We start from the raw sequence: 15,471 nt of genomic DNA on the forward strand, positions 1-15,471 counted from the left end.
AAAAGGGTTAAAAAAAGTTACATATGTGCAGCCTTACAGGCAGAAGAACTGAGATAAAGGTGTATAAATACCATTCGGCAACTGTGGTTTCAAAATTATCTGGAAAAGCAAATAAATGTAGACTAATGCAGCATTTATATAGTAAACAGCAAAGCATTCTTGACAGAGTTCACTATGGTATACAAGCCAGCAGGAAAGGAAATTACTAGAATCAAAATCTATTAGCTTCTGCCACCCTAATCAGCACCTCATAAAGAGCAACACAATTACTTTTGAGTTTTGGTCTCCTAGTTACTTTGCTGGATATAGACAAGATTCATAAAGAAAGAAAATTCCCCTTTTTAGATCAGTATGTCTAATAAAATAACTGTTTGGTACTACTCTGTATTTATTGATCATGGCAAGTTAGGAGTGTTTCACCTTCCCAAGAAAGAGGCATGATTTAAAAAACAGGTAGATATTAATGCCTGAAGATAGACGTACCAGCAACAGTAAGAATGACCACTGTTAAAGACATAAAAAGGTACAATTAACCAGTACTCAACCAAAGGGCACACAAAAAGATCAAATAAAATAGCATTCAATAACATGTTTACACAACATACAGTAAAGTACTGCAGCAGAATTAGTACTATTGACACAAGCAAGGCTGTGTCACTAAGTCTAACAAGACAAAGCCATTTGAAGCAGCTACTAGTAAACTATTGATCATGAGAACACACAAAAACAGACCCTGACTTTTAATAGACATCTCTCTGCATCCTTTGACATCAGTTGAGCTCTACCACACAAAGCTAACGACATTATACTCAACCAACAGCATAATGAAATAAAAAATAAATCTACTTACAACTAAAAAAAAAAGCAAAAAAAAGCACCTAAATACCTTAACACTAGATTACAGTATTTATGACATATCAAAGAAGGCAAAAGCTAAAAGTCAAACCAATTTCTACACAAACAGTAATGAGGAGAAGAAATTTAAAAGGATGTTGGGAAGATAAAACAGTAAAGAATTATACAAAGGAGTACATATTTTTAAAAGATTAAAATAAAGGCTGCTAAAGGTTAGGGAAAAAATTGAAACGTGCACAAAAGATGACAAAAATACGATGCAGTAAAAGAAAAAATATTTCTGGGAGAATGACAACACATGCAGTCAAGTATAGCAGCCACATCAGATGAAGTTTTGTACCAATTAAATCCTCAGATAAAGACAAGAATCGAAAGTTGGATAGGTTACCCTAACATCTTAGAAAGCAGCTGAAGACATTACAGACCCCAGCATTGATCCTTAACAGAGCAATACAAAAAGGACTAAAATAAGGAAAAGAGCAAACAGTTTTTCTTCCCTCCTCCTCTTCCCCTTGGGGATATGTATGGAAGGGTATTTGACAGAAGGAAAAAAATATAGAAAGATTCAGTAAGAGTGAGATGAAAGCAAATCCTAGCATGCTGAGGTTGCAAGACACCTGAAGATAGAGAAGCAATTTAGAGAAGTGCTGTTTTGTAAAGTCCGATTCTTTTGACAGCTGGTGACATTCCAGGATAAAACCCACAGCCCATGGACTTCAAATCACACACTAGCATTTTGGTTTTCAATGCATCATTCCATAGATTTGCTAGGTTTTCAAGGCATCATTCCATGGATTTGTTAAGTTTATTAGGCATTAAGATATCCTCTCTTCAATTAAAAACAGGGACAAAGAACAACTTGTAACATTAGGTTAGTATGGTTAGTGTCATGTTGTATCATGGGGGGACATCAAAGATGAAAACAAACATTACCACCGGAAAAAACACCTGTCACTTCAGACAAACAATGCCAAGAAGCTGCCATGCTACACAGTAAAGAACACTTTGTATGGAGTCAGCACACATTTAAAACTCTGACAGCATGCAGTGTCCGCTGTGTCCTAATCTCAGTACAAGGAAAATGGAAGGATTTGGGCTTTAGGTGTGAGTTCACAGTAATTCAGACTCCAGAAGAAGCCAGATTGTTGCCCTGCAAAAGGACTTCTTCCAGATGTAAGAAGCAAAGAGAGTGTACTATCAGTATTACCATCACCAGTCCACAACACGTCCGATCTGACAACAGCATATATGCAGGATTATACAAGATGTTCAGAGCTGACAATGATGTTTAGCTGTATAGACACTGCACCAACTCCAGAACTGACACATTTCAAGACAGGGCACTCCAACACACCCAGCCTAAAGATGTAGACTGTGAGGGAAAACTTAACTTCAGGTGAACTGCATAGAAACATCAAAGGAGATAAAAGCTACAAGCAAAAATAAGGAAGAATGCTGGGATGTACATGTCAGCTGCACAAATGGCACTGTGCCAACTTAAATAATTGAATTTTAAGCTGCCAAATACTTTTAATCAAAAACTTGCCTTCACATGCTATTCTCTCTTCCTTGGTATTTTCTAGCTGGATAGTATTTTCCACTCTCTATGAATTATTCTCAAGGCAGCATTCAGATGTTGCTAGTCTAATTTTATACTAGATTTAAAATAATTGGCAAGGGTGAACAAGTTTGAGAAACATCTTCCCTGTGAAACAGTGTGCATCACTTCCTTGTCAGACCTGATGAAAGCAGTGTATTCAGTAAAGGCCAGGCAATTTTTTCCAGCAGCATCTGTTGATCTAGTAGAAGACACCAGCCCTATGAACCTTCCTTCCTGTATTTTACAAGGCTTACGCAAAATCCTATCAATTATTTTTGGGTTTAAACATCAACAGATTTTCCCCATCCGCCTGTGATGACAATTCAAAACCATGTAAACTAGTATTTAGAGCTTAGAATGAAAACGCATAACTACATATAACAGAGTAGGAAATCCCATTCAGCTACTACTGAGGGTATTTGCAGCTGGCAGACCTACATGAATTTTCAAAATCAATTGTCTAAAGAATTTGGAGCAAAAAATGCTAGGGACTGAAAAACAAGGCATGTTTTAATTCTCCAAGCCTGCTTCAGGGAAGGAACTGAAAGGCAGCACCTATCTCAGGACTGCAATCCCAGGGGGAGGCGAGAAGAAGCAGGTTTTAAACATAAATATAAATGTGAAGTTCTAAGCACCTTAATGAATAATGTCCTGAAAGTTACTGGATTATGGCATGGAAAAAGCTGCAGTTGTGACTGCAACAAATTGGGACATATGAAGACTGTCTCATTTAACCAAGGGTGCCGAGACATTACAGTTTTACAAACAAACTGTGTGTATGGTCTCTGTGTGCTAAAGGTTGTTCATCAATAATGAAACAAAAAAGCCAGTGGACTTATAGGGAGTCTGTTACAAGAAGCACTATTGCTCTCTGCAGGTTAAAATCTGCTTCCCAGTGACTCAGCCTGGCAAACTTCCAAAAAGCACTTTTCCACTCGTGTGCTGGTAGTGATTTCGGGAATCATTAAACAAGAAGTGAATAAAACTATGGATAGCTTTAGTAAAACAGTGTAAAATAAAACAGTTCAACCAAGAAATCTGCTGCATATTTTCAGTTTTTTGGGGCAAGAAAGTTTTATCAACTGCCTTTAACTCAAAAGTGAAATTATAATATATATTCATGTATTCAAGTATCAGCACATAGAAGTTCAAAACACAGAAGCTATGTGAATTAAACCAAGAAAAGCTCAGTACCAGAAAAGTAGAATTACAGCTTCTGTGTTTAAGTTCTTTATATTCAGCTAGTTACACAATGCAGCTTTCCCTCACTTACATTAATTGTTTAGTTAACACATCCTACAATTCTTTCATTTCTGTGCAAGAATCAGTGTATTTCCAACATAAAGCTTTAAGAACTTCCCATTCACTACATCACTTTCACACTTGAGCAAAATTCACAAATTGTTCATGTAACAATGAAATTCACAATCCCAACGTGAGTCAAGTGAGGATTAATAAAGTTCTATGTATGAATAGATGCTTAAATATAATAAAATATCACAGGAAAAAAAAAAGTAAAATTGGACCCAAAAGTATCTCTGAGGAATATGCAAATGGCAATTCCCAGTTCAGTATCTGGACAGGCATAAAACAGTCCATTCTGTCACACCATCTGCTAGGCAGTTACCAACCCTGCTCTGTTTTCTTTGCTATTTGCGCTTTATTTCTATTTCTAAGCATGAAGCCATTCAATTTATTTGGAAGTCAGATAAAAGACACAGTGGTGAACTTTAGAGGAGTAAAAAAGTGATATAAAGGAAAAAAATCAACTACAAAAATAACATTTCAGGTCAGTGATCAAGAGAATTAAAAATTTTACTTCTAAATGCTTGCTTGAATTGCACTACAAACAAGTTTATGTTCAGCGTATACAGCAAGTCATAAAAGCTTTAGCTTTGTTTTAAAATGTTTTACTTAACAGAGTAGTTAAAACATTTGGCAAAAAAACGTTAGTCTATGTAATGGAAAAGGAGCTGTGGGAATTATTCCACTGTGTCTGTGTGTGCACACACACATGCATGTGCTTGTACCCATGTATGGAATTATAAAGCAGCCGATTAAAATATGGCCTCAGACTATCAACTTAATCACAAGCCAACTGCCAACATATAATCTGACCAGTACAACTGGACAGCAAAAAAGCAAAGGTACGTGTAGGGAAGACAAAAGTCTCAGCCTACATTATGCAAAAAACACAGTGCAGAAATCACCAAGCTGCCCTCTTGGATCTGTACTAAATCTACAAAACTCAAGAGAGCACTGTGTCGATTTAACTGCTCCAAAACTAGTCTCGAGTCATATAAAAAGAAAAGTGCAGGCCAGGCCAGCTTACATGAACCGGTTGCAACAATTCCTGTGCTTGGGTCTCCAGAGCATGCTTAGGTAAGATGCATCTGTTTGGTTTGATGAAAACCTACTGGAGGAGATTCAGTTGCAGAAATTCCCTTGAAAGTTGTTTTTCAAGTTTACAAGCCATTTCTGACCAAACTGTGATTCTGAAGGCCAGTGCAAAAACCTGTATCCACTACGCAGCACATTCACTACAACACTCAATGTAATATAAAAGGTGATTATTCACAGGTCTTGATACAAACACCAAGGGGATGGAGAAACCTACTTGTGCTTGCTGCCCCAGGTTTTCTTTGTTTGCAATCCAATAAAAGCATTCACCGTTCTAAAGATTTCTAAGAGATACACTGTTCTGCACTGAGGTTACTATGGTGAAGGAAACAAAGAGTTGTGCTCATTTTTATTAATGACTATTTTAAATATTCAAAACCACCACTGTGCCTGAATATTTACTCTTAAAATCTCTAAAAAATTAATTCTTTAGAGTAAGCCAAAACATTACTGAGAAAATATTGTTATTAAAAAAAGCCAGAGAAGGTGACTTAGGAACTCTTCGTGAAGGAAAAACTCTAAGGCTAGTTCAAATGGCAAGTTTAAAATTTATTTCTTTTCCTTACTTTCAGAATATCTTGGGTTTCATTCCACTTGTTTGTCCACTCTTTGGTCAGCTCTTGTACCTAAAAAAGAAAACAAATATTAGAAGAAAAAAAAAAACAAACAACCACAACATATATTCTAAAGTCCTTAATAAGGCATTGTTAGAGAAGTACTAGATATTTGTGCAATTTTTTGTGAAGTTTGGTATTTCAATTTAGAATAACACTGTTGCTTCTGCAATAAGTCACCATACCTACAATTTCTATCTCTCAAAAAGAAAATTACAAACCCCTTATTCATACTATAAAGTGAAACGAAGGACAGGGATAGCCACTTGAAATAATGGCAGGCATTTTCAAATAAATGAAATCATTCTGAAGTCCTTCATCAGTCCTATGAAGGCTACTGCTAGAGGTTGATCCAGTAGCTTTAACAAAATAACAGCTCCTCCTTACAGCAGAGATACACATGTTCATGCTGAAATACCCTCTGGAAATTGCAGAGGATAGTGTGCAGAGGAAGAAGCAGACAGGCAGCCTTCAGGAGAGAATTAGAGCAAAGTTTGATGCAACACAAAAATCACACACTTGACTAAAAGCGGCACAGAAGTGTGAAACTGCTTGCAAAGGCATTACAGACAGGGAAAGTGTCAGGTATGGATGCTTAGTTTTTTCCTGCCTTTCCTACTCATCCAACTGTCCATTTCGTAAGTTACCTTTCATAGTTCCCATACCAGTAAAGGCTGTTTTCATTTCAGAGTCTTTCAGACATTTTAGAAAGCAGTATAGAGAGGATGCTTCAGGGAGATCCACTCAAAGCTCATTAAATAAAACATTAAATAGAACATACATATAGACACTTTTTTTATAAATCACCTGATTCTTAAAAACATACATAATCTTTTATGTGAATTCACCTCAACTGCAGAAAGCTGGGGATAAAAAAAAAAACCAACAACAAAACAAAAAACCCAAACCCAGCTCTGTCCCCTTTTTTCTACAGTGGTTTTATACGTAAAGTAATAAAAAAAAGCTCATCAGTAAATTTCCTCCAAACATCTCCACATTTGCTTCCTAGCTGTCTTTGCCATCTACAGCTTAATCAATGGGAAATAAAGAAGCTTCTTATCTCTATCTATATCTCAGTATTTCAGAGAAAAGTAAATGTATCAGATCAGTCTTAGTGCTGGTAATCAGAATGTTAAAACAAAAATAATTTAAAAGATTAAAGAACCATGTTCTTATACAAGGACTTATTAAAGAAAGCTACCATATATTTGTCAGTTTGAATATGGTGATAAAGTCTTTAGATCTGTATAAACAAATTAATTATTGTACTCACTTGATTACAAAAGCAGCTATAACCAATGCAATATCTGCTAAGAATTTTCAGAAATTATTACTATTGTAATTATCATGACTAGTAATCACATAACCTTCTAATGAGGCTGACAAAAGATAATAAAATATGCTCGATATACTCCCCACACAGAGGGGCCAACACTTCTGAGCAGGACGAGCAGTGATTACTGTCAGAGCATGAATAACATACTCTAATTAGCATACAGTCAGCAGTTTATTTTACTGAGCTACTCTTAGATAAAAGCATTATGTTTGTGTACAAAAATAAAAGCATACTACACGTACTAACAACAATAACATTCATCTCTGTTCCAGCAAAAAAAAAAAAAAAAAATAAACCTAGTATGAAGATGGAAAAAAAAAATCTGCAGCTGAAGGCTTATACTACAGTTATACTACAGTTTAAGGTCCTACCTTAATTATTGAATACAACAAAGTAAGGATTCCTGCATACACTAAACAGAGTTGTAAAATGCCTTCCTAGCAGAAACTTGGCTTATGGAGAAGCCTGGAGTCTACTTCGCAGCTATGGTTCATGCTGGAAACAATATGTGTATTATTTTTGTCATGAAGTATATTTTTAATGTAGCTTTTCACTGAAAAGTATTTCTCTATGTCTTTAAAACTGGTATTACCAAAGGGAATCCTGAGAAGTGCAGACAGATAACTGCACTCATTACTTTGATCAAACAGGATTCTCAAAGCAATGCATTAATTCTCTAAATGTAAAGCTCTAAGAAGCATAATTGTAAATCTTACCATTTAAACCAGCTAAGAAGCCCCTATTTTTCAGAGGCATCATATCTATATTTCATTGTCATCTTGTTGACCATATTCAGAACTAAATATTTGCTATCATGTAGTCAAATGACTTCAAATACTCTCCTCTTTTTGCTTCCTAAGTCTGAGTAATACTATTTTTTATGACCAGTTTGCAGTATCTTCAAAAACAGACAAGTGTAGAAAAAAGAATTAACACAGAATGGTAAAGAATGAAAGATCGTAAATTAGAGAAATGAAAGTACCATTATATCTATATTCTTTTGGATCCTACAAGTTTAGATGAACTATCTGGGAATTTTTCCCAGCCTCTACATTGGGCTGGATTATTGAAGCACCTTGGTGTGAGGCACACCATGAAGTGCACGTAGATCTTAGACTCTCCCCAAAAAAGAAAGATAATTCAGCACTGAACATATTTGTCCATATCAGATTTAAAGACTGAAATTTTCTGAAAACCTACCCTAGAACACGAGTTACTGATTAACTGAAAACATAAGGGAGTTGACCATAAAGCCATAAAGCTTTTACTGCATATTCTACACAGTGAATGCCCTGTGACTGTGATTACAGGTTACTGATTACTCTGATTTAGTGACCTTCCCCTCTCTATTCTGTTCTATTTACAAACATACTTTTTAGTAAGGCAAGAAGGCCTGGAAACAAATATTTTCATTAAATAGAACTGCTGTATAAATATCAAAGATGCACTTTGTTCTTAATTATAAAGTTATCTTACATTAGCAGGATCACAAAATTACAAGTTCACACATAAGTGTGTGTCTTTTTTTACAGCACCAAAACAATTCTGTTTGGTGGAAGAAAATCCAGTTATGCACCAAAAAATTCCTGAAAATTATGAACATTTGCATCCAACCCCCCCCCTTTCCTCTTTTTTGTTTAAAAACTGTTTTATGAAATTATGACTCACCCTTGCTTCATTCTGCTGAAGCTTTTCTTCCATACTTAAAGCTGTTGGAGAATCCAAGAGTGCAATCTAAAATTGTAAAAAGTAAATATCATCAAGTTAAAAAAGGAAGAAAAATGTAACAATTTCTGGTGAAATCAAATGAAAAAAATTTAATTGTTCAACTTTATTATTTAGCATGAAGTATTTTACACTCCAATATACATAAATTTACCTTGAAATACTGTAAACAGAGTAACCAAAATCCTGTCAAAGCAGGTATTTCAAATACAAATAATTTGTCTGAGTGCATTACTCCCATTCACTTTATATACAGGGGGTCACACACATGCAGACACAGATACTGAACCCAAGTTTATAATGGGTAATTTTGATACATGTATCTTTATATTTCTTTCAAACACAAAAATTTATTATGCATCAATAATTAACCATTTTGCCATAATACATACATATAACGCTTATCTTTAATATAAATATTTTAAGGTAACTGGCCTTAGAAAAAGGAAAGCTACTACACAACACAGACACCACACAAGCAATACTCATTGTTATGTGACCTTCTACACTGAATCCAGCACTACATTTTGGTAACCAGTATCTTCAGCGATCTACAGAAGCATTTGCAATACAGTATTCTGGGAATATAACAGAAAATCACAAAAGAAATTACACAGAGATTTATATTCTACTGTGCATACATAACACCACCTGCTGTTTTACCAACCATCACAAATTCAATTAACTTAAGCAAGTTCTCTGTTGTCTCCCACACAGCCATCTATCACATCCTGTAACTGAACCAGATTTATTTTTGTGATATCCACTGCTTTACAGCTTGGAGCTAGGTCAAAGCATTAGATCTTCAAAGAGGTCCAAGTTTCGTCTACTTCCTAACGCCTAAATCAAACTGTATTTTGAAAATAAATTAATTTTCCCCTCCCAAAGAATATGGGAGAAACACAAGTATAACAGAGTAATTCAACCACATAAAGAGTTTTCTAATTGTTTGTAACAAAGTAGAGCTCTCTGCTTTAATCATCTACAGTACCTAATACTGCTTCCAACTGTGGTCCCATCCCCTTTTTCAGCAAATGTTTTATAGCATGAAATCTAGCCGAACTACTACCCTTCTACTAAAAGTCTGCAATGAACTGATATTTCACATTGCACAGCCCATCTAAAATAAAATTAGATAGTTCTATAAATAAATCTGAAGTATCATTTCAGATACTTCCAAATCAAATTTGCTCAAGTATGAAATCTAGCCCTCCCAAGTGATATTATTAAGAAGAGATAGTCGGTCTGAGCCAATTGCATATTCATAGAATCACAGAATGTTTTGGGTTTGAAGGGACCTTAAAGATCATCTAGTTTCAACACCCCTGCACGGGCAGGGACACCTCCCGCTAGATCAGGATGCTCCAGGCCCCAACCAACCTGGCCCTAACACTTCTACTTTCTTATTGTTAGCTTGGTTTCACCGTCCTGGAAATAGACTAAAAATTAAGCCTAACTGAGCTTGGGGAGGAAATTTTTATAGTGGTTAATACTGATGAACAAGAAAGGGAATTCAGCAAAAGGGAAGTATTGTCTAACATTTCCTTACATCACTGAAAATAATTTCACATATTTAGCATGTTACATATTTTCTAATGTACTGTGTAGCCAAAACCAAAATGTATCAGTCAAACCTATCCATACTCCTTCATTTTTATATTTATGCATCTTAAATACTTTATAAATTCTGTCTCTTAAGATACTAGATAAACTATGTCTTCAGTCCAGCAGGCTAGACCCAGGAAATAGTTACCGCTCAGTCTCCTCATGCTGTGGTGATTACCTTCTCCACAGCACACTGCAAACAAACTCTGATTACACTGAGAGAAAGCTAAAAGATTCGGGATGACAACTTTTCCCCCCTTACGTTAAAAGAGGTAATCTACTGGCCACATGGAAACTGATTCAATCAGGAAAATAATATTAATTCATAGCCTCATAGAGCTTGTTTACTCAAATCAATATAATGAAAGATAATTATCTCATTACATTCTAGAAATAGATGTTATAACTCAAGGAAAATCACACATAAATTTCAAGACAAGCTAACCTGATTCCCTTGAGCAAGCAGGGCTTTTAATCGGGCTATTTCAGCTCTCAGCTCACGGATCAGTTTGACGTTAGGATCCTCATTAATAGTAGGCTTGTTGATGATGTTTTTGGCTCTATTTGCATAGCGAAGTGTACTTAAAGTTTCTCCATAATTGACATCGGCAGGTGAAATAGCTAAGGAGATGAAATCAGAAACAGTTTATCCAGCACCGTATGTTCCATTTAGTAAAGTTAGTTTATATTTAAAAGTCAGATAAACTTAATATGGATGAAGAGAAAGAAATATATGATTAACCAGTATGGCTACAATTTGTTCCAGCTCTTCACCTAGCTCCACTGCTTTCATGCTTAAGCTTTGCTTAAGCAAGCACTGTATTAGAATAGTGTATTATTATAATCAGGTCCAACAATCAAGCGTTGTAAAGAAATTTTGCTGTCAATCTTAACATTTATATTTTTCTGGAAAGTATCAACATCCTATATAAGTACTTCACAGACTCTCTGTAAAATATTCATAAGAAAAGTAATTTCAAGTAAAATCACAGTAGGTCCAGTCCAAGTTTTGAAGGAAAGTGAAACAACATTCAAGCCTAAAGCAGACACGAAAACCAAAACAAGAGAAGAGCTGCTATAATCTGCAAACATAGCTGTTTTGCTGAGCTGCAGACACCTGGCAGCACACTGAACTGCCACCTATCTGATGTATCAAGACAAACAAGTATTATTTCTAGAGACAACTTAACCAGGAAAAGCAATTGGGGTTTAAATGAAAGTGCTAATGCTATCTTTCACCTAATTTTCCTAACAATATACAAGATGCTCCTGAATACAAAGATATTTACTGCATCCAAACAGATGAGCAAAAACACAGAAGAGAACACCACCATCAAGAAATTATGAGGGATCAGAAACCTTACTAATCAAAGTGAACAAGAGATCCAGAAAATCAGACAACAAAAAGCCCTGAAAAAAATAATCAAGTAGGTGAAATATTCTGCTCTTCCTTATTCTCTCAACAGCAATAAATATTCTTTTTGTGGTAGAGACTCCCTGAACTAGGGGAGATGTGCTTGGCAACAGACTATACCTCCCCTAGCTCATACTAACACTTCCCTACTTTACCTACTGTCTCCTCTCCACTACTCAATAATTCTCTTTCTGGAAGGATGTTACAATATGTTACAGAAATATGACAAATCAGAATTGGATGTCTTCTTATAAGAGCCTTTCCTACGGTTTGAGGTGATCTTCCTGCTTTTTTTGTGTTTAGTTACAGAAAGGTAGGCCAAATGCATCCAGACAGCTTGTCAGGCTCTGTTAGGCAATTCAGCCACGTTACCAGTAGAGCTACTGTTGGTGAAAAGATCAACCATCAGGACTCTGCCAAGAAGCACCATTATTAATAGATGAGGAAGTAGCTGAAAAAGCAGCTGTGTGCTGTAAGCATTACTATAGGCTCACTGAAAGCTCACTGTGTTTCTAAAACTTCTCCTTCCAATCCCTCTGACAAAAAAACCCAGTTACTCAACAATGTTAAGTGAAAGATGTGGACCTGTTGGAATATGTCCAGAGAAGGGCCACGAAAATGATCTGAGGGCTGGAGCACCTCTCTTATGAGGACAGGCGGAGGGAGTTGGGGTTGTTCAACCTGGAGAAGGCTCTGGGGGAACCTCCTAGTGGCCTTCCAGTACGTGAATGGGGCCTACAGGAAAGCTGGGGAGGGACTTTTTAAAGGAGCTTGCAGTGAGAGGACAAGGAATAATGGTTTTAAACTGAAATAAGAGAGATTTAGGATAGAGATAAGGTGGAAATTCTTCAGTGTAGGGTGGTGAGACACTGGAACAAGCTGCCCAGAGATGTTGTGGGGGCTCCATCCCTAGAAGGGCAGGCTGGATGGGACTCTGAGCAGCCTGTTCTAGTGGGAAGTGTCCCTGCCCATGCAGGGGAGTTGGAACTCGATGATCTTCAAGGTCCCTTCCAACTCCAAACATTCTGTGATTCTGTGAAAGAAAGCATCAAGAAGAAAGATGCCAGCACAGTGTTATGTAGACAGGAAAAACAAAGCAGAGGCTGGTCCAAGATTCTCTTTTAGTACTACTGTGATCAGCCTGAGGAAAGAAAGTGGCATAGATCCCACAAACATCCCCGAAATCATGCAACAAAGGAACTGCTATACAGATAAGCAACTGAAGAACCAGAACTTGATCCAATGCATTTTTATTCCTTTGATTCAGCTCTTCTACTATTCCCAAAAAAGGACTGCATTGCTTAGTCTGGTTTTAATTTGAGCAGGAAAGAACGAGAAACATTTCAGAGCTGCTCTTTTCTTCAAGCCTTACACCTCCAACTTCCAAAATCCTCCCCTCACCTTAAATAGCCTTCTAGCTTCACTTGGGGTTTTTTGGGAATGGAATTCCCATTCCAATTTGTTAAAAAACCTGCAATATATATGCCATAGGTAGGTTTTTAAACCAAGTGATCCTTACAGAGCTTCCTCTGAGTAAAAAGGATGCTGTAAGAACAGTTTGCAAGACGACTGGTCATAAATAATTAAAGTTTAGACAAAAAGTTAAAATTCTATGTGCATTCAAAAAGTAGGTTAAATAAAAATGATAGTCTTACCCACAGAATGTCAAAAGACATCAGGTTGTTTCTGCTGCTAATGCAATAAAAATAACACAGTTTTGGAAAAGTAAACTGATTCACACATCAGTATTGACTAGATGCACAAAGCTGGAATATATTTTTTAACTGGAGATCAAAGACTGCAACCTGGAGCTGAAAGGTGTAAGGGGAGAGAAGTACAAGACCTTATCTAGGCTCAGGTTCGAGCATTTACCATGAGCAGCAGAGCTGTCTGGAATGCAAATGAACCTCAAGAATAAACAGGAACTATTGAAATTTAACTGGTCAAATTAGCTAACCATTCCACTGTCCATCCATCAAAGAATCACAGCAGTGAGGCAGATGTCAGAGCAAACACAGGCGATTAGGCACATGTATTTGGGTGATCCTTATTTATGCAAACAAATGTGTAACAATTGTACACACACAATCTGGATGCCTTGTTACACCGGTGACCAAACAGTCAGTGGTACATGCACCCAAATATCTGACCTATACATGAAAATTAAGCTCTTGAATTCTGCAGGCAGACCTGCTATTGTTCCTGACATTACTAAACAACTAGACTTCATACACACAATGAGATTCTATGTAATTCTACTGCTGGAAGAGGTGTTCTGCAGAGCCTACTTAAAGGCAGAGTGTTACTAGAAGACTCAGAAAGAAGGAAATCATTACTGTGTAAACAATGTTCTGCCTTAACAAAGCATCTGGAATCTAACTATTTACAGCCACTCCTATTAAGCATGAACTGTTCAAGATGCAAAAAAGTAATTTAAAACACACTTACTGGCAATCATAATCGTTTTAGAGTTTCCTCCTAGGCTGTCTTTTAACAGCCAAGTCAACACAGAGTCCCTGTAAGGCACAAACACTTGTTTCTTCTTTGAAAGAGGATTTGTTGCATCCTGAGATAAATCAGCTGTGATGTGGGGGTAGGGAAAAAAAGCACAATTATGTATTTTCATTAATTTTCAAAAAGCATATGTGTTAGATCAAAATTCATGTAAGTAAAACTGAACAGAATTCTAAGTAAACAAACAGAAAGGTATTTAACAACTAAAAGAAACCCCAAAACAGACAAGCACAAAAATCAGAGACTTACCTAAGGCAGAAATTACATTTCCCAGAGTAACTAGAGATTTGTTAATATTCCCTCCTTCCTTTAATCGAACCCCTGTGGCACCAGTGGCATCTGCTCTCTCACTTCCAGCAAGATCTACTAAATGGATCTTACTAACAGTTTCACAAGGCATTTCAGAATCAAATTTAGCCTACAGAGAAAAAAATAGAAGGAAAAGTATGTTAAGCTATCAAATTACAAAATTTTACTGATTCCAACTTAGAGGCCTTTTTCATCTTACAAATTAATTTAACTTGTTTACAATAGCAGAGCTTCAGAAGACAGGTGTATTAGAGGTGCCACAGAAAGTCATTTGATCATGAATTGCTGCATAACTCCCACTCATGTAGCTACTACTTTAAATCGGAATATTTGCAACTTTCTAGCCACTTACGCACATGCACTGAAACCTGTGAATTGGTATTTGCATGATGCACAGTGAGTATGTGCTGCATTCATTTTATTAAACTTTCAACACTTAAATATATATTTAGCTTTCAGCGAGTTCTAGCATACACAGACACATTTACACTCAATTTCTCCCCCTGCTTCCAAGTTCAAGTAAGTAGCAATTGCAATTTTATCCTATGATTTTAACTGAGGCTTCTTCCCAGTTTTTATCTTAATTCATGTAAGCCAACTCAGATTGCCTTATGTCAAATTTCCTTCCACTTTTACAGCACAACAGTAGAAAACCATTTTGCTGCCTGCCTCTCATCCTCTTCTGAAAGCTTTGTAATGAGCAATTTATCATTTGTGAACAGCTGGTGCATGGGATTTTGTGCATCTGTGTTTTTGGGGGGAGACATGCAAAGTTCTGTCAGAAGAGTGAACCACCTCTATGCTACCTTCTCTTCATCTAGTAGGGTATCCATGGACTGCCTAAAAACGCCCCTAAAACAAGATGAAGAGCAGGAGTCATTAGAAAAGGAGTTTACTACATATAAAAAAGAAGACCTTACATCTCCATTGTAGCATCAGTAAACCAAGGAATATAAACAGGTTTAATAGTAACGAGGATTCAGCAAGAAAACACTGAGAAAATATTTCTGCGTGCTATGATTTCAGCCATGGAGACCGTTTTTTTTGTAAACCTTGGAAAACATCAGAGCATAAAGGGTATTTCATAGAATCACAGCCC

The 15,471-nt window shown here is 36.5% G+C and overlaps 1 protein-coding gene across 6 annotated transcripts in view; it reads right to left on the reverse strand.

Moving 5' to 3' along the window:
• Nucleotides 1–15,471, reverse strand: part of KIF16B (kinesin family member 16B) — a 138,122-nt gene that overhangs the window by 97,729 nt on the left and 24,922 nt on the right. For all 6 annotated transcript variants that reach the window (XR_007888883.1, XM_051613297.1, XM_051613296.1 and 3 more), the window contains exons 8-12: nt 14,313–14,481; nt 13,998–14,129; nt 10,581–10,756; nt 8,474–8,539; nt 5,422–5,481 (exon numbers count right to left, since the gene is read on the reverse strand). Coding sequence is in view for 5 of the 6 variants with exons in the window: in XM_051613297.1 (XP_051469257.1) it covers nt 5,422–5,481; nt 8,474–8,539; nt 10,581–10,756; nt 13,998–14,129; nt 14,313–14,481 (603 nt within the window). In the remaining variant the exon portion in view is untranslated. The remainder of the gene's footprint in view (nt 1–5,421; nt 5,482–8,473; nt 8,540–10,580; nt 10,757–13,997; nt 14,130–14,312; nt 14,482–15,471) is intronic.

Source organism: Apus apus, chromosome 3 (genome assembly GCF_020740795.1).
Source record: "Apus apus isolate bApuApu2 chromosome 3, bApuApu2.pri.cur, whole genome shotgun sequence".
Taxonomy (NCBI): Eukaryota; Metazoa; Chordata; class Aves; order Apodiformes; family Apodidae; genus Apus; species Apus apus.